General features: G+C 32.2%; 1 protein-coding gene across 3 annotated transcripts in view; it reads right to left on the minus strand.

The window, feature by feature from the left end:
• Window positions 1-22,122, minus strand: part of Scm (Polycomb protein Scm) — a 117,393-nt gene that overhangs the window by 4,419 nt on the left and 90,852 nt on the right. For 2 of the 3 annotated variants that reach the window (XM_067262618.1, XM_067262617.1), the window contains exons 10-12: window positions 8,849-9,025; window positions 1,485-1,658; window positions 1,110-1,243 (exon numbers count right to left, since the gene is read on the minus strand). In XM_067262618.1, the coding sequence (XP_067118719.1) occupies window positions 1,110-1,243; window positions 1,485-1,658; window positions 8,849-9,025 (485 nt within the window). Of the gene's footprint in view, window positions 1-506; window positions 557-1,109; window positions 1,244-1,484; window positions 1,659-8,848; window positions 9,026-22,122 lie in introns of those variants that run through there. The other variant, XM_067262619.1, reaches the window with a different exon arrangement.

A 22,122-nucleotide genomic window follows, 5' to 3' on the forward strand; every position in this document is an offset into this window, starting at 1 on the left:
TTAATTTCCAATTATTTAATATTTATATAAGACGACAGTATCAACTACCTTAATTTCAAATTCAGGACGAGCTCTTAAACTGAAAATGCCTCTATTAATTTAAATTAGTACAGTAGAACCTCGATTATCCAGATTTTTCCTTATCCGGACCACCTTCGATCCCCAATTAGTCCGGATAATCGAGGTTCTACTGTGGATAATTTCTTTAACTCATACTATTAAGCAAATATTTTTTATGTGAGCAGTATTTTTAAAAGCATTTTAATAACTAAATTATTACAATTTAGACGGTAAAATGTTCAACTTGAAACAAATTTTAAGAAAATTCTATTTTAAATTAAATTCTGCAGCTTATATGAATTGAAATGAAGCTATTGAAAATATATGAAATGCTTACTGACCAATGTTGACAGAGGGAAAACAACAAAACAGTCAAAGTCTTTTTCTCTTTTGTATACAAATCAAACCTCTGACTACTAAAATTAATAGTAGTAACCAAACTTGACCAAGGACAATTTATGTAATTTATTTTTCAATATTTTGATACAACTTTAAACTGGAAATAAATATTTATATATTTAATCAACAGATACTAAACAAAACTATTATTATAAATGGTTAAAACTAAAACAGCTATATAAAATTTTTTAAAAAATTAGAATTTTATGAGATATTTTAAAAAATGCCTGACAATGATTAGTTAATGATTAATTGTACAACTAGATAATTCTTCCATTCTTATTATATACAATAAGAATATTAGAAAATTAAACATTTAAATGTTTGTTAATATGGATGCTTAAACTTTAAAAACAATAACTTTAATTATTATTGAGACAGCAGAACATATTATTTCACATTCAAGTAAAAAAAGAATACAAAAGTAGCATATTAATACAAATACAATATTAATACAAAAGTAGCATCAGCTACATGTAAATGTGTGTAATATAGTTTTAACATTTAAAATTCTTTTTGAAGATTAAAAACACTAATATTTAAGATCCTCAATTTGCAAGAATTTGCAAATTGAGGATCAAATCTATATTTCACTGATTTTTCAATTAAATATAATTAAGATATTTTTATATTAAAAATATAAAACTTACATGTCTTTTAAATAGTTCTGCATGTATAATTAAAGCAGGATCAGTTATGGTAATATGCCTAATTACATCATCAATACTCCATTCTGATGGGTGTTGAGGAGGTTTCTCTGAAATAATTGTTGTAGTTGAACTAGCTACAAATAAAAATAAAATATTATTATTCTGATGGGTGTTGAAGAGGTTTCTCTGAAATAATTGTTGTAGTTGAACTAGCTACAAATAAAAATAAAATATTATTATTTTCTTAATTATTAGTCAATAAATATTTGGTTAAAATGGCCTTCTATATTTGCATCAATTTTGTGTCTGATTAATGTTTTAAAAATTATTTAAAATAAAATCTGTATAAATTATATAATGAAATTTTAATCGTACCTTCGAGTTCTCCAGACGTACTTGTCCGAGGCTGCTTCGTTGGCTTGTTGTTGTTATTGTTGTTGTTATTATTATTGGATGCTGAATTTCGAAGACTGCATTCAGAGGATTCTGACGACCAACGTCTTTTTTGTATATGTGCTGCATTTTCATTCTGCAATGATGATGGCTCTTCTAAAAAGTATATATATAAATAAAATGTTAATCGACTATAGTAACACTATAAACTTATAATTTCTTAAAAATGTAATACACAACCTTCCTTTATGAAACATCTTTATAGATAGAAATCATGTTATACTGCTAACAAATGCTGAAATCTAATCTATTATATTTTTTGTTTCTAATTTTCAGATTAACAGTTATAAAAGATATTAAAAAGTTAATATTGAATGATCAAATGAAATGTGTACTTGCAAAGTGAGTAGAATGAGGTTTCATGATGCTGTGAGTTAGACTTAAGAAGAGCCATAATTTCAACTTTGATCAACTGAACTAAATACAGATTTGATTGTCATGATGACAGCAGTAGGTCAGCCAATTAGCAACTGGATAGATTTAAAATTTAAATATTTATAGTCAAACCAGAGAAGTCAATGAGCAGCCAATGAGGGTTTTGACACTGTAACTAATCAGGATATGAATTTATCAAAGCCTACATAGTAAGAGAGATGATAAAAAATAAATATTTTTTTGAAGAATTAATAAACAAAGTGAGACATTCATGAATTTATGACTTCTTTTAGATAAAAAAAAACTGAAAAGCTAACAATGATAGAGATATACATTTTGGTTGGTCATAACAAATCAGCCATTGACAAATAGCATATTCAGTGCATATACTTTTGCTAGCAGTTGGTCCAATTAAGGGATTGATCTGTGCAATCAATAGTAGCATCAAATTGATCTCAATGTTGTTTGTCTGATTTGTCATGCATTACTGACTCCAAAGGTAGTTGGCTCATTATTATTTAAATTAGGTGTTGCAATAACTGGAAATGCCTTACCCTACAAAACAGAATTTTCATAAAAAAAAGTTACATAAACATTAAGTAAACAAAAATTAAAATGACAATTTACATAACATATCTTGAATCTTCTGTACAAACTTTTTAATAACTTTAGTGACAATCATGAGGTCTATTTAACAAAGAATGATCCATAAAACTCTAAGATATCCAAGTTCTATGAATTCTTTAAGGCATTTATCTTGAAAGATAGGATTAGCCAAAAACTTTTTATTTATTTCAAATTTAAATATTATCCCTCAAATTCATATGTTTAAGATTTAAGTGTTTTTTGCAACATGTAGTGAATAAGCATCCACTTGTACAAACAATAACATGCATGACCAGCTCATGACATCACCAAACTTTTTGCTCTACTTCTCACAAATACACTTTTTATTTCATCACCCAATATTTCATCTAAATACAATACTAAAAAAATTAATTTTTTCATTAAAATTTTATGCCCTCTATAATAATATTATATTTTAAAAAATCTTTATTTCATATTATTGTTAAAGGTCAACAAAAATAAAAAAAAAAAAGGAAAATCTATTAAATCTATTGCCATAGAATAAAATTGCAGAGAGCACTAAAAATCTCCCTAACTAAGTTATAATTAGGCTAAATGTATAACTTATATATATCAAATATTGCACTGCAATTAAAAGGTTAGAATTTGTTGATGATAATTATTAAAACTACGAGCCAACCAATGCCATGTGTCATCGAGCTGGATAACGTCTATAACACTAATAAATTACGAAACAATTTGGTACTAGAGGAGGTGTTTGGTGCCATCTCTTAATCTTGTTTCATAATTTATTAGTATTATAGCTGTTATCTAGCCCGATGACATACGGCATTGATTGGCTTGTAGTTTTATAATGTATCGGGTTTAGTGATGTTGTTTGATAATTATTAAATATATTTAACTCAATTACAACCGATACTTTTTACAATTACTGTATTTAATTAGATTTATGGTGTGTTGCATGTAACAATGATGAATGGATATTATATATATACAGGGTGGGCCAACGAAAACGAAATGGCAGTGTTCGCGTTCGTCCAAGCTAATCGCTCGGACAGGTCGATTTTATTCTCGAGGGGACATCTTTTGCAATAAAGTTTTTGCAATTCTGAATACAACAGACAACAAAAATTTTAAAAACTCATTTATTTTGTATTAACTAAACAAACATTTATTTCGAAAAAAAAATGTTTGTTTAGTTAATATTCAGATTCGCAAAAACTTCATTGCATAAGATGTCCCCTCGAGAATAAAATCGACCTGTCCGAGCGATTTGCTTGGACGAACACGAACACTCTGCCGTTTTGTTTCCGTCAGCCCACCCTGTATATAAGATTTCATTTGTAAACATTTTCATATTCTACTATATCATATTCTTTCATTTCAGATTCGATTAAAAACAGTGCATATTATTAAATTAAATAATTCATATAATTGACTTATTTGTGTAAATGTTGAAACAATAATTCAGCAGAAAAAAATAGCTATAAAATATTAAGATATTTTTGCTAGTGATATTTCCTAATAGATTTATATATAATTTTCAAATACATTAAAAATAAGTTATATTGTTTATAAATAAATAGAAATGCGTTGTTTTTAATATTTAATCTTTTGTTTAACTTTTCAATCATAAAATTAGAAAGTTCAAACACCATAAGTCTTATTCCTTATCAAATTGGATTCCTTTAACATGAAAAAACTGTATAAAATGTTAAAAGTTTAAGATTCCAATTTTTAATCAATTTGTATCATCACTAGATCATATGAGTGAAAGATTAGATTAATGATTCAAATAAAGTATTTTCGAACAATATCCAAACCATTGTCAAATTATATTGAGCTACATCAGTACCACTATTATTAATTAAATGCTAAGTAATTTGGCAATAGAGGCAGGCATTAGGTGCCATCTCTTGCTAAATTTAATAATTATAATTAAATTAATATTTTAGTAATTAATTTGAAAAAAGATTCTGAAAGAAAAGAAGTGGCCTGAAGTGAGATGGAAACTAATAATTCATCAATTGTTTGGCTTTAATAAAATTTGGACATAAATAACACATTAAACCTGGTAACTGGAGTGGTTGTGTTATAGGATAGCTAACGTTTATGAGGCCCCATCTGGGCTCTTCTTCAGGTTTTTCTGTCAATAATAAGCCAGACATTGAGAATTGAATATTTTTTCTTTTGAAAAGTTTACCATTCGAATCACCACATGTGCAAACCTTCTAGCAGATTTAAAAATGAAACGAGCGATGTTTTGTGTAAAGTGCATGTGCTCTGTACTATTGTTGATGTAAATTTTAAATGCTATTATCTAGTATGATTTGCCACGCTGTTGAAAGGGCCATCTCTTCTTTAAAATTGATGCACGTGGTGTTGCATCTTGCTCTAAATACCTCCATAGCCTCCAACCATTTGAGATGTTTGGGGTGGGTGGTGGTGGAAGGATGGAGGCTATGGAGATATTTAGAGCAAGATGCAACACCACGTGCATCAATTTTAAAAAAGAGATGGCCCTTTCAACAGTGTGGCAGATCTTGTTAGATAATAATATTTAAAACTTACATCAACAATAGTACGGAGCACATGCGCTTTACACAAAACATCGCTTGTTTCGTTTTTAAATCTGCTGGAAGGTTTGCACATGTGGTGATTCGAATGGTAAACTTTTCAAAAGAAAAAATATTTGATTCTCAACGTCTGGCTTATTACTTACAGAAAAGCCTGAAGAAGAACCCAGAAGGGGCCTCGAAAACATTAACTATCCTATAACACAACCACTCTGGTTACCAGATTTAACATAAGTGATATTTATATCTTATCCCGGTATGTGGAGACAACTAAGAATTTGGATATTTATATATACAGTATATATACCATGCTGAAGTAAATGTAATTGCCAGCTGAGTGCCATAGTGGGAGTTATAGGCCATAGGTGCTAAGTCGTCTCCAGCCAGCACTGTAATTAACTGAGTATGGTTATATCTAAATTAATAAGTTCTGGAAGCGAGGATTGGACAGAGGTTTTGGTAGTGTAATGCAATTGCACAGTAAGTGGGAGTTGCTGGTTTGAGTTCCACTTCAAGAAATTCTTTTCTCCCAAAACCTTCTAAATTATTAAATATATCAAGATAGAGCACCTAATGCCTGCCTCTAGTGCCAAATTACTTAGCATTTAATTAATAATAGTGTAATGACGTAGCCAGATATAATTTGGTAATCATTTGGCTTTAGTATTTTTGAAGAAAATAACAGATTATTTAAATATTCATTAAAATCATTGACAGTTGACAAAATTCTAAAAATAATTGATGATGTAATGTACAGGTACTCCTCACTTTACGACCTATCTGCTTAACAACCACTCGCACTTACGACCAATCGAGTTTTGATCTGCAATTTGGGGAATCCCCTTTCTCAGCTCGAGTGTCGGTCAGTGGCGAATGGTGATACATGCACTAAGCGTACTATAATAGTCTTATAGTACTATAAGACTATACTATAAGACTAGATATAGTACTATAATAGGCTAATAGCATACTATAATAGTCTTTTTATGAATAAATTTGAAGTTTGTTGCATAATTTGTATAATTTTACAACGATCCTATAGTCCTGACACAAACTCCTCGTTTATCGACCAATTTGCTTAACGACGTAGTTGTCGGAACGGAACTTGGTCGTAAAGTGAGGAGTATCTGTATTGCAAAGTTTTTGAATCCTACAAATTTATATTTTGTAATTTTTACTTTCCCGGCTCTGTTATATATAACAAAGGGAAAATATGGCAATTGGTCAATAAACGATCCCATGAGATTTTTACATTTTTGGACTCAGAGCCCAAAAATTTTGCACCTTTAAACACAGAGAAATGAAAAAAAAAAAAAAACATTTTAGAGTTTTTTCTGTATGTATGAATGTTAGTGTGTGTGTGTGTGTGTGAGGGGGCATGATTTTGTTCATCCACTTTTAAGCTGCATAATAACTCCTGTGCATTTTGTCAAAATTTTCTGAAATGTTGCGGAGAGATTTGTGTATTAGGGATTGATGCTATTAGATTTTGATTGAAGATCAAGGGGATGGAGGAATAAAAGGGGTTATGTATATCTCCAGTAGGGTCAAACTTAATGACAATTTTACTTAATTAATGACTTGAAACCGTGTCGTGCTTGATTCTTGTTGACTATGAACACAATATAGTGCTTTCGACGAGTTGGTATTGGCCGAGCTGATAATGATAGACATTGATAAACTGATTGATAATATAAAAGGAATAAAATTTTACAGGAGATACGTCGACACCATCTTGATTATATATAATGAAACACAAGTAAAAATAGAGGAAATAATTAAGTTGGTAAATAATATAAGTGAAACTATACAATTTAAAGTAAAAGAAGAGGATAACATAGAGCACAAGTTGAGTTATTTAGATATTACGATAAAATGAAGAGAAAATTAACTCGAGTTTGAAGTTTACAAAAAAACCGTGTGCAATAAATACAACCATAAAATACAACTCAAATATCACTTTACATATAAAAAGAACATTTTTACCATGAAATACAAAAAAATCAGAAACAAAACAAGTAAAATAATTAATACGCAAAAAAATATACTGGAGCTAAAGAAAAAATTCATCTTAGATGGCTATCCAAGATGATTACTTGACGCATGGGAAAGAGAGCTTAACAATCCGGATATCACTATAAGTAAAAAAGAAAAATTAAAACTCCAATACGTTACGTTCCCATACATTAAAGGGCTATACGAGGAAATAAATAAAGAAACACAAAAAATTAATATCAAATTAGTACCCAAGTACAATAGTACCCAAGGTAAAATTGCTTTCAAGTCAATGGAAAGATTTCTATTCAGAAATTGAGTTTACATGTGTTCACCACTCTCTACTTTTAATCAAAACTGTGCTACAGGAAATTGACAGTAATTAAAGTTTCTTTTATCAATAAGTTTCATATATTGTTTAGGATATTGTTAATGTAAGGATGATATTTTTATCTAGAGGCCTGTAAAACAATCAAAATTTGTTTTACTTGTGCAGATTCTGACTTCTGTAAAATTTTGTATTAATTATATCCATTAGAGAAACTTCATTCTTCATTTTGTGTTTACTTCACAATGCCAAATTATTTTCTTTTGAATTATATTACTAATTTTTGACTACCCTCTATAAAAAATCAATTTTAAATTTCTAATGTTATCATACTTACATGAAACTTTTTTACATATATTGTTCATTTTGTGGAAATAATCTAGTCAATATCAAATACTTAATTACCAAATATTACCTGGTTATAATTTTAAATTTTAAATAAAGAATTCATGTAGCATGCACATTTGATTTTTTCCCCAGTTCCTGAAGATAGGCATTAATCTGAAAACGTTCAAATCATTTTTCTATATCATTATTTAATCCAAAGAAAGTAAGTTAGCATTATTTTAAGATATTTTTGGTATATTAAGAGTTCAAAATTCTTACAATATTAAAAATACTAAATATTTTTAATATTTTAAGAGTTTTTGGCTCTTTTTATAGTAGATATGCCAGCAATAAAATAATAAAAATACTTAAACAGAAATTTAACAAAACTTGGCACCTTTATATAGCAACTGATCTGCAAAACACTTCTAAATTCAGGTAACCAAAAACATTTAATATAAAACTTTACACCCTAATTTAGACATCCTCAATATCAAAAACAAACAGAATAGAGTACTTTTACAATTCAAACTTACAATTTTAAACATTTAAATATATTATGAATATGTTCAAAAATTTTGTGAAATGTGTTAAGAATCTTTAATGATTGGGCTTGTCGGCCTGAAAGTACTTAGATTAAAAGTTTTTATGTAACTACAATACTCGTAGAAAGTAGTAAAGATCTGACTTGTTAATTTGAATATATTTAAGATTATTTTAAATAGATAAGAAAAAACAATAAAACTTCATAATCTTACAATTTTAAAAGTAAACAAATAAAGAATAATATAACTAAATATAAAACCAAGCTCAACATATAATAAAAAACAAACAATACTGCTGGATTATAAATAATGATCTTAATTTTTTAATGTTTATAATGCATAAATAAATTTTGAGTAAGTGTGAACTGTAAAAAGTGTTCTATTCCATTGATGTGTTAAATACTGGAAAAACTTAAATTAGGTTGAAAATGTTTCATATTAAATATTTTTGGTCAACTAAATATACAAGTGTTTTATGGGTTAATTAATACTTAAATAATAATGATAATTTTAAATATTAAAATTAGTTTAATATAAAATAAAGCTATTTACCTCTTTTTACAATTATTTTATTTGTACATTTTGTACATCCACCTTCTAAAGGTTGGCTTGTATAAAAATTTTCACAACACATCAAATCTTCAAACAAATTTTCCAAAAAATTCCAGAACATGGATACTTTATCAACAATAGGCAGTTTGCATGTATTTGTTTTATTATCAAAATTTGCTGAAAACAAAATTGAATTAATTTAATCATTCAAAACATTCATTCCTATCAGTCTTATAAAGTAAAACATTGTTTTTAAACATTCTTATGGTTAGTTAATAGAAAACTTTATAACTTTTCAAACTGTAATTGTAATTGTAACAAATTTTATTACTGTAAACTCATATTATTTAAAACATTATTTATAAAATTAACAAATTAAAAATAATAAATAGCCTACACTGAAAAATAACAATTTTAACTAAATCAAAATTTTCTAAAATGTATTCATGTAATCAATAACAAACACATTAAAAATTTTTTAATGAAAAAATTAATAAAATACACACTTTTCAGTTTTCTTGCTGCTTTGTTTATCTCCAGTTTATGTGTAAAAAATAAAATATGCAAAATTACGAATAGGTAATATTTTAAACCTATTCCTAATTCTGTAAACTAATATCTCTTAAACAAATATTTTAAAATATCATTTCCTTATTAATCACAACTTTAAACATTTTAAAATAAAATTTTGAATTTATGATTATTATGATTATGATTATTCATTATTTATGATATAACAAACAAAAATTTTTATCCTGACAGTATTATAATAACTATAAATATTAAAATCTATATAAGCTTTCTGCTGTTATTTCAAGTATTTAAAAAATCCTATGTTACCGAAAATATGTAACTACATAGAAAGCTATACTAGACATAATTCTTACCCTTCTAAGATAAAAATTAATATTTATTTTCAGCAAACATTGAGAAACAGAAAGTCAATGACTTGGTCATTTAAATTTTTAAGTACAGCAACATTATTACAAATTAAAACAATTATTAAGATCTCAGTTTTGGTTAATTAATTAGTGATGATGATGATGATGATGATAAACTCTCCTGTGGTCGCCACCTGGTTGTGGTGAGAGAGCCCAGTAATTTTACTGAACCATAGAGCAATGCAGACTGGAGCACAAGCTCCTAGTAGGGACACCCATGCCAGTAAGATCTATGGGGAGAAATGAAGCTAAGAGTGACCACACTCACATTCTGTAAAGATATTTATCATGATAGTAACCAGATCTAAATATGATACTGGCTCTGATGTCGCCCAGTTAACAAGGTCTGCGTTCGTGAGTTAGGCAGAGGCTCACGTTCGAAAAATAGGCCACAGTCTCCCTTGGTTACTGGTGGCGAAAGCAGCACTGGTCCAATCATGGCTACTGCAATGCCCTCAACAGATGTGAGGAACCAACCCAGCTTTGGTGTTTCTGTGGCAATGCATCCACAGACCACAAAGGCTGGAAAACCACGCCAACGAATGAAATGAACAGTAGAAATGAACGAGTTTATCATCCGTACTTACTACACCATCACAAAACTCGAAACAAACATGACAGCATACAGACAACAACTACACCATAGATTCACACAACAGTATCCTCATCTCACTGTCACCGAACAAAGGGTTGTTGATCAAAAAAGAACAATTATACACAACAACCTTATTCCACAAACAGCACTTGAACTTATCAAACAACAGGTTGCTGATCAAATACATAAACAGACAGAAACATCTAACATTAATGAAGATCATGTAACCTGTCAGGATAATCCAGCAACAAGCATTGATAATAACACACAACAATAACCACTAATGATACTACAGATACTTCCTCATCCATCACTGGTAATATAGACATGGATTTAGTTAATACGCTCTCACTTATATTTCAGGAAACACTCACTAAATATACAGGCACAGATCCCACACAAAGATAATGAATACCAAAAATCAACACAAGAAACATAGTAGGAAAAACACTAAATTATGTAAACACTCACGTACTACCACACTACATTCATTCAATTTCTACACTCGCAGACATTCATACATTCATACAGTAGTGACACACCATGGACTGAAAATGCAATCGCAGACAGATACATACAAATCACAGTTCTATCACAAGCCTGCCTGGCAGAGAAGAATAGAAACACAAATAAATGACATTAGACAGCAATTAGGCAGGCTGACACAATACACTAAAAACAACATAACACCCAAATTAAGGAAACAGCTCAAAAACATTTTCAAGAAAATAAAAACACACACAAAACATGAACATCACAACACACGCATTACAAAATACATTGATACACTAAAACAAAAACTTGCTGCCAAAGCACATAGACTCAAACGATACAAAACATGTACACTACGAAAACAACAAAATAAATTATTTACAATGAAAAACTCTTTTACAGACAAATTAATAACAAAGCAAACACTGATACACAGCACAGTGGCACACCAACAGAAGAAGAACTCACAACATATTGGTCTTCTCTTTGGTCCAGTGCTGTCACGCATAATGCTGATGCAGGCTGGATCAAGGAGAAGAACAGAAACTTGCACAACTATGCCTTTTGCTGAAATAAACATACATGATTTCCAATACACTGTTAACAGAACACACAATTGGAAGACACCTGGTGTAGACAACATTCACAATTTCTGGTACAAAAAGTTTACATCACTGCACCAGGAACTAGCTAAACATCTAACACACATCATCATCAATCCACAAGAGATGCCAAATTTTTTTACCCAGGGCATCACCTACATGAAACCTGAAAACAACAACACCACAGACCCCACACAATACAGACCAATTATATGTCTTCCAACACTCTACAAATTATTGACATCCTGTATTGCAAACAAAATATACAAACATGTTGAAGAACACGACATTCTAACAGAACAACAAAAAGGTTGCCGTCGAAATCACAAGGGATGCAAAGAACAGTTACTCATAGATTCAGTCATTCTACGGCAAGCACACAAACAACACAGAAACATACACATGGCATATATAGACTACAGAAAAGCATTCGACAGCATTCCACACAGTTGGCTGCTACATATTCTACACATGTACAAAATACATCCATCACTCATTGCATTCTTTCAAAACACTATGCAGCACTGGAGAACAACACTACATCTCAGGGTTAGTAACACTTCCATACAAACAAAGCAAATTTTTATTAGGCGAGGAATTTTTCAAGGAGATTCCTTGAGTCCTCTCTGGTTCTGCTTAGCCCTAAACCCATTATCCAACATGTTAAACAACACGCAATATGGTTACAATATCAGACACGAAAAAACAACACAGTTTACACTGTCACATCTCATGTACATGGATGACATAAAACTTTATGCATCCACACAAAAACAACTTCATCAACTCCTACAAATCACACATTCATACACCAAGGACATACAAATGGAATTTGGCCTAGATAAATGCAAAACACTTCACATAGAAAAAGGAATCCTGAAGAAAGAAGATTTTGCACTTGGAAATGGAGACATTATTGAATCCATGGAAGAGGGCGAGCTCTACAAGTATTTAGGATTCCAACAGGCCAAACTAACAGAACATACACAAATAAAGCAAAGATTAATTAAAAAATACCAAAGTAGGTTAAATGCTATTCTCAGAACACAATTAAATGCAAAACACACAGTTAAAGCAATAAACACATATGTCATCCCAGTACTCACATATTCTTTTGGAGTTATACATTGGACTCACACAGATCTTGAGCAACTCCAAAGGAAAACATTAACAACACTTACTAAGCATAAACATCATCATCTTAAATCCGCCACAGAAAGATTAACCCTTCCACGTAAAGATGGCAGACGTGGCCTGATTGACATAGTTAACCTTCATTACAAACAAATACAGTCACTGCGAGTTTTCCACAAAAAACAAGAAACATCACAATTACATAAAGCAGTAACTCTACCATTAAACTTACACTCACATCATATGGACACAACACAACATATAAAAAGCATAGACACCATTAAGCAATCGTGGGCTCGAAAGGCACTCCATGGCAGGCATCCTTATGATCTGGCCCAGGATTTTGTTGACAAAACTGCATCAAACAGCTGGTTAGCTCGGGGATACCTCTTTGGGGAGACGGAAGGATTCATGATCGCCATACAGGATCAGGTCATAAATACTAAAAACTACAGAAAACACATACTCAAAGATACAACACTCACAAATAACACATGCAGAAAATGTCACATCATGCCAGAAACTATACAACACATCACTTCAGGTTGCAAGCTCTTGGCACAGACAGATTATCTACATAGACATAATCAAGTATCAAATATAATACACCAAGAGCTTGCAAAGAAATACAAATTATTAGACATCCATGAGCCATACTACAAGTACATTCCACAGACAGTATTGGAAAACAACACGCACAAAATGTACTACGACAGAGCCATAATCACAGATAAAACAATTTACCACAACAGACCACACTCATTGACAAACACAATAAAATCACATACTTTATACACATATCCATTCCAAACACTCACAATATAGAAAATACATGAACTGAAAAAGTCAGCAAATACACAGAACTTGCCCAGGAAATAAGGCATCTGCGGAGGATGGATAGGGTGCTAATTGTACCTGTTGTTCTCTCCTCTACAGGTGTGATACCACATACACTACACAAAAGCCTGGGAACATTACAATTGAATAGAAATTTGTACATCACACTACAGAAGACTACTATATTGAATACATGCCACTTTGTTAGGAAATTCCTGAATGCAGACACTGACACTGACACACTTATTTTATTTTAGTTTTGTTTTGGTTGCTATGCCTTGACTCTGGTCCGGTATAGTACACAGCCACCAATGTCAACCGAGTATAACCCACTAAACCCAACATAATAATAATAATAATAAGACCAAATGGGGCGGGCAACACATAATAGTGATTCTTATGTGGCTAACAGGGTAAAGGTAACCCAACAATATGGAGAATTGTAATAATGATGAACATATAGGATTGCTGCCCGGGGTTGATCGCCGGGGCACATTTGGAGCTGATGCTGGACGTGACAGCATGCAAGCTATCAGTGGCTCTCTGCTGAGCAGGTGGGCGAGAGTCAGGGGACCCGAAGAGATTACAGCCGATCAACGAGGAGGAGAAGTGGCAGATGACGCTCTGCAGAGTAGGGCTTTGCCCACAGACACAGGCTCATCAGCAATGACCACAAGTAATACACTAAGTAAAGATAGAAGATGCAAGTGGTCAACAAAAGAACTAGAAGAACTTATGTACTGTTATTTTAAAGCTAGATCAGAAGGACCCAGATATATGAGCAGAATGGAGACACTTTTTATTAAAAGGAACCCTAACAATCCTAAAATCCATAAATTTAATGGCAATACTTTGTCAACTCAAGCTTGCAGAATAATTAAACAGAATGTAATATCAGAAGAACTACTTAACTGTATACAAACACAAGCAGAAGAAATAACACCTACAGAACTGATTACAACTGTGATTGCGGAACATGAGAATGCTCAAACAACTACAGTGCACGACAACCTGTATGATATACAACCCATACCAGATTTTGTAGAAAATATAGACCAGCAGACACGAAACATTGTAATAGATGAGAGATGTATAGTCTTGCAATTCCTTTGGATACTGGCTGAAATGAAAGAAATCTCATTTGAGGAATGGTTACTCCTACCTAAAGCAAAAATAAATAGATATTTCATAGAAAATCTAAATATCCTCAACAAATACGTACCTAATTTATTAATTATTAATAACAGCCTGTGTGAAATAAGTGATATGATATATGCAACTGCTAAAACTCTATTAGAAAACAATAATCAAATGCCATACATATCTACAGTGACTATAAAATCAATATGTAACCCAGTTTGGAAAAAAAAAAATACAAACTAAAATAGATAATTTTAGGAAAGAACTAAGACAACTAGTGGAGATAAAAAGAGTAATTGACACACATAGAATGAGGAAAATTAGGGACAATCTCTATATAAAATACAATATTCAAACTGAAAACGATCAGAATAATAGAAACCATCAAACAAAAGTCAAAGTTCTAGCAGAAAGACTTATAAGATATGATGAAATGAATACAAAAAAAGGAACAGAACAGGCTATTTAAAGAAAATGAGCATAGGTTGTACAGAAGCTTGGGAAGCAATGCTACTAAAAGTATCAAAATACCACATAAAAAAAAAGTAGAAGAATTTTGGACATCAGTGCTATCTAATCCTAAACAATACAATATGGAAGCTAAATGAGTTAAAGAAATAGAAAAAGCTTCAAGTGAGATTAATGTAGTAGAAGTAGAAGAGATTACTTCTACTTCTGCTAAGTAAAATTTGCTATACAAAAATTAATGAACTGGAAATCACTGGGAATAAACAAAATTCAAAATTACTACATTAAATATTTGACTAGCATTCACAAATACTTTGCCGTATTATTTACAAATACAGTCTCAGGAACAGAGACGTTAGAAGATTGGTTCACTACAGGTAAAGTCATACTTATACCCAAAAATGAAAACTCCAAAGATCCGAAAAACTGGAGGCCTATAGCGTGCCTTACGAGTATGTAAAAATTACTTACCGCCGTACTAGCTGATGTACAGTACTTTATGACCACTGCCATGAGAACGACATAATAGTAGAAGAACAAAGAGGGTGTCACCGTAGAGCCAGGGTGTTGTAAAGATCACTTAATGGTCAATAAAGCAATATTGGAGGATGCACACCAATCTCAAAGAAATCTGAGCATGGCGTGGATAGACTACCAAAAAGCCTATGATAGTGTATCACATGATTGGCTCCTTAAAATTCTTGATATCTATAAATGCCCATCTATGGTTAAAAGATTCCTCCAAATGGCTATTGTGAAGATCTCACATTAGGGTCGAGATTTAGGGCTAATTTGTGAAATTATTATTTTAAATTTAATTAGAAATAATATTTTTAACTACAACAAAATTTTATCAACAGATGTATAATGCTTTCATTTTTGAAAAAAGGAAGTTGAACTTCCCTTAGATGGCCAACTCTTGTCTGATTCAGATGCGGCTTTTGCACATGTTACTTGGCAGTCTACTAAAGCCGTCTGTTCCTTATAAAAAGGGATGTTTTCCCGCCTTTTTGCACAGTTCATCGGAGGTTCATCTATGACCTGAACTGGCCACATAGCGCAGTTTATCGGAGGTATGACTAGACCGGAATTCGCCATGCTTATTGTATGAAGAATAGCCTACATAGAAATGGAATAGTATTTTATGTGCATATGAATCCTTGAGTTAGGTTTAGAATCTAAGATAGTTCTACATTTAGGTCTAGATTTGTTTGGTGTAAATGTTAATCATAATTGTATATCAGTTTACAGTAACCTCCACTTATTTTGATCATATTAAATTTGTATGTTTGTTAAATGCACGACTCATCTTTTTGGTGCACTCCTACTCGATGGTCACTCAATGCTCACTCGACTTTCCGCGAGAATATTTAAACGTGTGGTTATCCATGTTATAGAAAACTGATAACCTGGTGTTGGGTCCCTGATGATAGGAGACAAGATCTTGCAATCTTACATCTCCACCATTTCCATCACTAAATATAAGTCCCTCCAAAACCACTCGTTACTTTGTTAAGAAGGCTTTCCTATATGACAAATTGAGAGCTTGTCAAAAAGTACAAGTTTACTGATTAAGTGATAGGTGAATCATAAAGTTATTCCCTACCCCTGGTTGCGATCTCACACTATGCCTACATGGAAAGTGATCATGACTGCACGTGGCTCCGAAGATTCAATCACTACTCAACCGACCTACATAAGACATGGGATATTCCAGGGCGATTCTCTCTCTCCACTGTTGTTCTGCTGACTATAAACCCATTTTCATTCATACTAAATAAGTATAAAAGGAAAGACTATAAACTGAAAGATAGTATCTGGGTTAATCATCTTTTATATATGGACGACCTTAAGATTTATGCAAATAGTAGAAATAATCTAAAAGTATTATTGGATAGCATCAAGATTTTTACAAGCGATATAGGGATGGGATTTGGACTGGATAAATGCAAAGTAATACATATAACTTCAGGACACAGAAGCAGTGCAGTTGGAGAAGGACATATACTACTGAATGGAGAAACTTTCGAGCAACTTGCAATAGGTGATTCCCAAATGTGAGAATCTGAAGAGAAGAAGGCTAGTATATTAATTAAATCATTTAATTAATTAAAATAATATTTCAATCCGACTCTAACCTCCCCTCCCTGGAAAGGGATGACGAAGCGAAAAAACCAAATCCCACACACATCCTCTTTCCTTTATTTTTTTTTTTTTGATAGAAAAAACAGTTTGAATATCAACAATTATTTCTAAGGTCGTAGGACAAATCTTGACCGACTACGGTCAAGATTTGTCCTACGACCTTACCTATTAATTCAGTTTGTTTGACAGCTGTTATCAATTTTATGAGGTAAAATGAGTAACAATACCAGATAGAAAGAGGTCATAAATTTGATGAAATGTTCGATTTCTGACAATTAATGTAAACAAACTCTAGACACAGATTGCGCTAGAAAAGCATTGCATCATACATACATTAGTCATTCCTCCAAAAATGGGTATAAAAAGGGGTTGGACACAGTCCTCCAGGCAGACATCAACCAGATACCCTGGCCCGCCATACACTACGACTACTATCTCCAGGTGGACACCAATGGTGGACATCGACAGCAGCATCACAGCAGACATAGGACCTGTCCCACCATAAGCCATAGCAGTCACCTCCAGCCCGAAGATAGAGCTCTACATGCCACCTCTCCTGACTGTCAATCTTGGAGCATTTCATCAACTCCTATACAACGATCTAAGAGATATATTATACATAGAATATGTGACTCTCTTGTTGTCTTGCCTAGTTTTAAGTTAGCTAGTAGTAACTCCGGATAGGGAAACCTAATTCGGCCAGACAGTAACCGAACATTGATGCACAAGCGTTCTGGCACCGATTAGAATTGTGTCGATTGCAGCATTTACCATTTTAGTTTTATCTTTATTTGTTTTGTACTATAGAATTGTAATAATCTAAGTGTTTATTAAAACAAGTATTTATGTCAATGCCTGTCATCCTTGAGTACGTGTGACACCTTATCACAACCTCACCAACCCTCCCCACTACTCTAATTACCCTCCTACGGCCATTCTAAGACAGAGAAGCCAGTAAGTGGGGTTGAGCACGCAGCTTAACCCCCTCGGTTCTCAAACAAATATTTAGGAGTGCATGAATCAGGAAAAATAAAGCATAGTATTATTAGGGAACAGATAACAAAAGAATATTTTAGAAGGATTAAAAAACTTTTAAACACATACCTCAACTTGCATTATCTAATAAAAGGTATAAATATATATGCTACCCCGGTCTTACTTTACTCATTCGGTATAATCAACTATAAAAATAGTGACCTAAAGAAAATAGATGTCAAAACAGCAAAAAGCTACTAGCAGTTAAAAAAGCATATCAGCAGAAAGCAAAAGTAGAAAGGCTGTATTTGCCAGTAAATCAGGGAGGAAGAGGACTATTAAATATAGAGTACACATATAAAGCACAAATAGTTAAATACAACCAATACCTAAAAGAGGAAAGTAATCATCTGATTAAAGTAATAGTAAAGCATGATATAGATAGGGATAAACACTCAATAATAAAAAAAGCACAAGAGATAGAAGGTGAATTACATTTACCACAAGGAAATACACATACAGATGATGAAATTAAAAAATCAATAATAAAACGGCATGGCGTAATGATGTATGGAGAAGCAAACAATTACACGGTCAATTTCCTAAAAGGGTATTGGATCAGGGCATATAGACAGAGAGCTTGCGTTTGAATGGATTAAAAAGCAACAAATAGCCCAAAGCCAACGTTGAATCATTAATATTTGCTATACAGGACCAAGCTGTAATGACATGACAATATCAACATGACATATTAAAGGAGCCACTAGACAGGAAATGTCGCCTTTGTATGACCAAAGACAAGACCATGCAGCACATTATATCAGGATGCGAAAAACTGGCGAAGATTTGTTATGTAAAACATCAAAATAACCTTGCCCAGCACATCTACTAGTGCCTGGCCCGAAAACATAAAATAGAAGTTCCTAACCAATGGTGGAAAGAAACATTAATCCAGCCACAAGTTAAAGAAAATGTTATGGCCAAGATCTTACGGGAAATGCCTGTCCAAACTGATGTCACTGTATCTCACAATAGACTGGATTTAATTTATGTTGATAAAAATTGCAATAAAACATTCTTAATAGATATAACTGTACCATCAGATTACAACATTGGTGCTAAAGAAATTGAAAAATTAAGTAAATATCACTTTTGAAATCTGACGTTAGCCGTCTATGGAATATACAGATTGTCATTCCAATAGTAATAAGAGCAATGGGAATAGTAGCGAAAAACACAAAGAAATACATAGATCAATTAGAATCCAACATTGACATCAGCATTCTTCAGAAACAGGCAGCCATACACACATCCTTTATACTCAGTAGAGTGCTTGATAATACTAACTTTGTGGTCACACCACAAAGATAGTATTATCACCAGATCCACTTAAACACAATAGTAACACACCAGATCCACTCAAGCATAATATGCAGCAATCTCAAGACATACAGCAATCTTCAGACATGCAGCAGTAATCAGATACACATCATTCATCAGTTAATCCAGAGTTACCCAACATGACTGTTGAGACTAGTATACAATGCTCATCTGGAAACCTTTTAAGAAGAGGAAAAGGAAGGAGAAGAGGAACTACTTGCACGTAAAGTGCATCTAATGCAGTAAAGGGGTGGAAACAAATACCTTATTTCCCATGGGTTACAGGATGAGGTATCTTTTACTTTGATGTAAATCGTGTAGAAATATAAAATAATAATAATAATAAATTTATTTGACATATAAACGAATACAACATCAAAGGGGGAAGATAAAACAAAACTTGTTTTAGCTCAAAACATCTAATTTCTTTAACAACTTGTTAAATTTTAACAAATCCAAAGAGTTTGAATAAAAATTACAAGACAACATTCTTATGTACTCACTGTACATGTTATTTCCACATTTACAGAACATGTGATAACACCAGTCACTATAGCTACATAATTGATTATGAATTATACACACCAACGAACCACTTCTTGACATAACACAATTCAGCCTCAACCTTGCTATTTGTTTTTTCGCTACAATAGAGAGTCCACCATTCCTTAGATAGTCTGCCATGCCTAAATCAAGCTTTACCTTACAATAATGGCATAATAACCCAGAATTATTCAACACATTCCTCATCTCTTGTAGTTCCAATTCTATACATCTCAAAACTATGGATGGTATTCATTCTTTCCATCTATCAATTTGTTTCTCAATAACCATATCACCAAATCCCAGTTGCTCCAGCCAGTGTTTGAAATCTAACCACCATGAATTACTATCCACTTTCATCCACATTCTTTCCATAATGATTCTGGGTAGCCTGTCCCTAGATAATTCCAGTATTCTTACATATTACTTTAGAACTGCTTTTATAAAAAAGACTTTCAATGGTACTCGTCCAGTTTCCCATAAAACAGCAACATCCAATGTATGAAATCTGAGACCCAATATTTTCTTCAAAAATTCTTTATGAACTAATTCAAAGTTATTAACATTGGCCAAACCCCAGACCTGAGTGCCATAAGACACAATAGATTTAACTGTTGAATCAAATAACCTGAAATATGAGAATATGAAGTTAACCCTGAGGTATTAAAAATTTTACATAATTTCGCCAAAGCAGCTTTAGCTTACTTCACAGCAATCTTGAAGTGGTCTTTCATATTAAGATTATATTTAAACCAAATACCCATATACTTGTATTTTTCAGCTATTTCAATTACTTCTTTATCCAAAAACCATTTAAGTTTGCTTGATCTTTTATTACCATTTTGAAAGACTATTATCTTAGTTTTTTTTAATATTAATTTGCAAGACCATATCATTTGAAAAGCTCAGCAGACCAATTGCCATCTGCAATTCTAATGAGCTGTTAGCCACAATCACCACATCATCTGCATACAACAGAGTGTTAATGTAAGTATTATTTCCTAACCATAAACCATTAAACTTTGAAATTTCATTCAATCTATTAACCAAACCATCAATATGTAAAGAAAACAGTAATGGACTCAATGGACATCCCTGCCAAACTCCTTTGTTACAGCAGAAAGATTCTGAAGTTCCATTAACCAACAGAAATGCTGATGTATTCGTGTACATCGATCTTAGTAGATTTACTATTTTGTAATTTAACCTCAAATCAGAAAGTCTCCTCCATAATTTCAGAAGATTCACTGAATAGAATACAGCTCTAAAATCCACAAAACAAATATACATTTTATAAATCAGAAATGCACACAGAGGTGTATATAACAAAAAATTGGACTCACTTGAACCTTTAATCAATGTGTAATATGTTTAATCTTATAAAACAAACGTTTTTCAACCCCTTCTGGGTTCTTCCTCAGGTAAATCAGCTGGATCGAATCCGAATATGAAATTATTTGAACAAAATCAAATGATGGAAATTTCAAATGTCCAGATTGTCTGCATATCCGTTTACGTGACTTGTTTAAATATGTTCTAACTTAACCATCAACGTCTAAAACGGTTGTCAATGACAAGTCAGAATTCCAAAATACATGTGCACATGTATGAGATGTATTATCATACATGTGTTCCCATAGTTTCCTTAAAAATTAAGAGTAGAATGTTAACTCTCCGTGTGTAGTAAAGCCTGCCAGGCCATTGAAAGACAAATCTTGTCCCTTGAATTAATGCAGGTGGATGTGTTGTATGCTTTAAAAATCTCCATCTCCTCCAACCATTTGAAGTGCTCAAGATGAGGGGTGGTGACTATTAATTTTGCTCTTGTGAAGTCCGCCACAATTTCGGGATCGACGGCATATGTGGAGAGTGAGGTGGTACATCTATTGTGTTGTATATCAGACTTATGTTCCTTTAACCTGACCCCCATAGAACGTTTTGTTGATCCTATTTACTGTACACCATATCTCTATCAAATCGGTTGTTCCTAAGAGGGACCCTATAGATGCCTGATAGTCTCTC

Source organism: Centruroides vittatus, unplaced genomic scaffold, assembly GCF_030686945.1.
Source record: "Centruroides vittatus isolate TY-2023 unplaced genomic scaffold, ASM3068694v2 contig_150, whole genome shotgun sequence".
Taxonomy (NCBI): Eukaryota; Metazoa; Arthropoda; class Arachnida; order Scorpiones; family Buthidae; genus Centruroides; species Centruroides vittatus.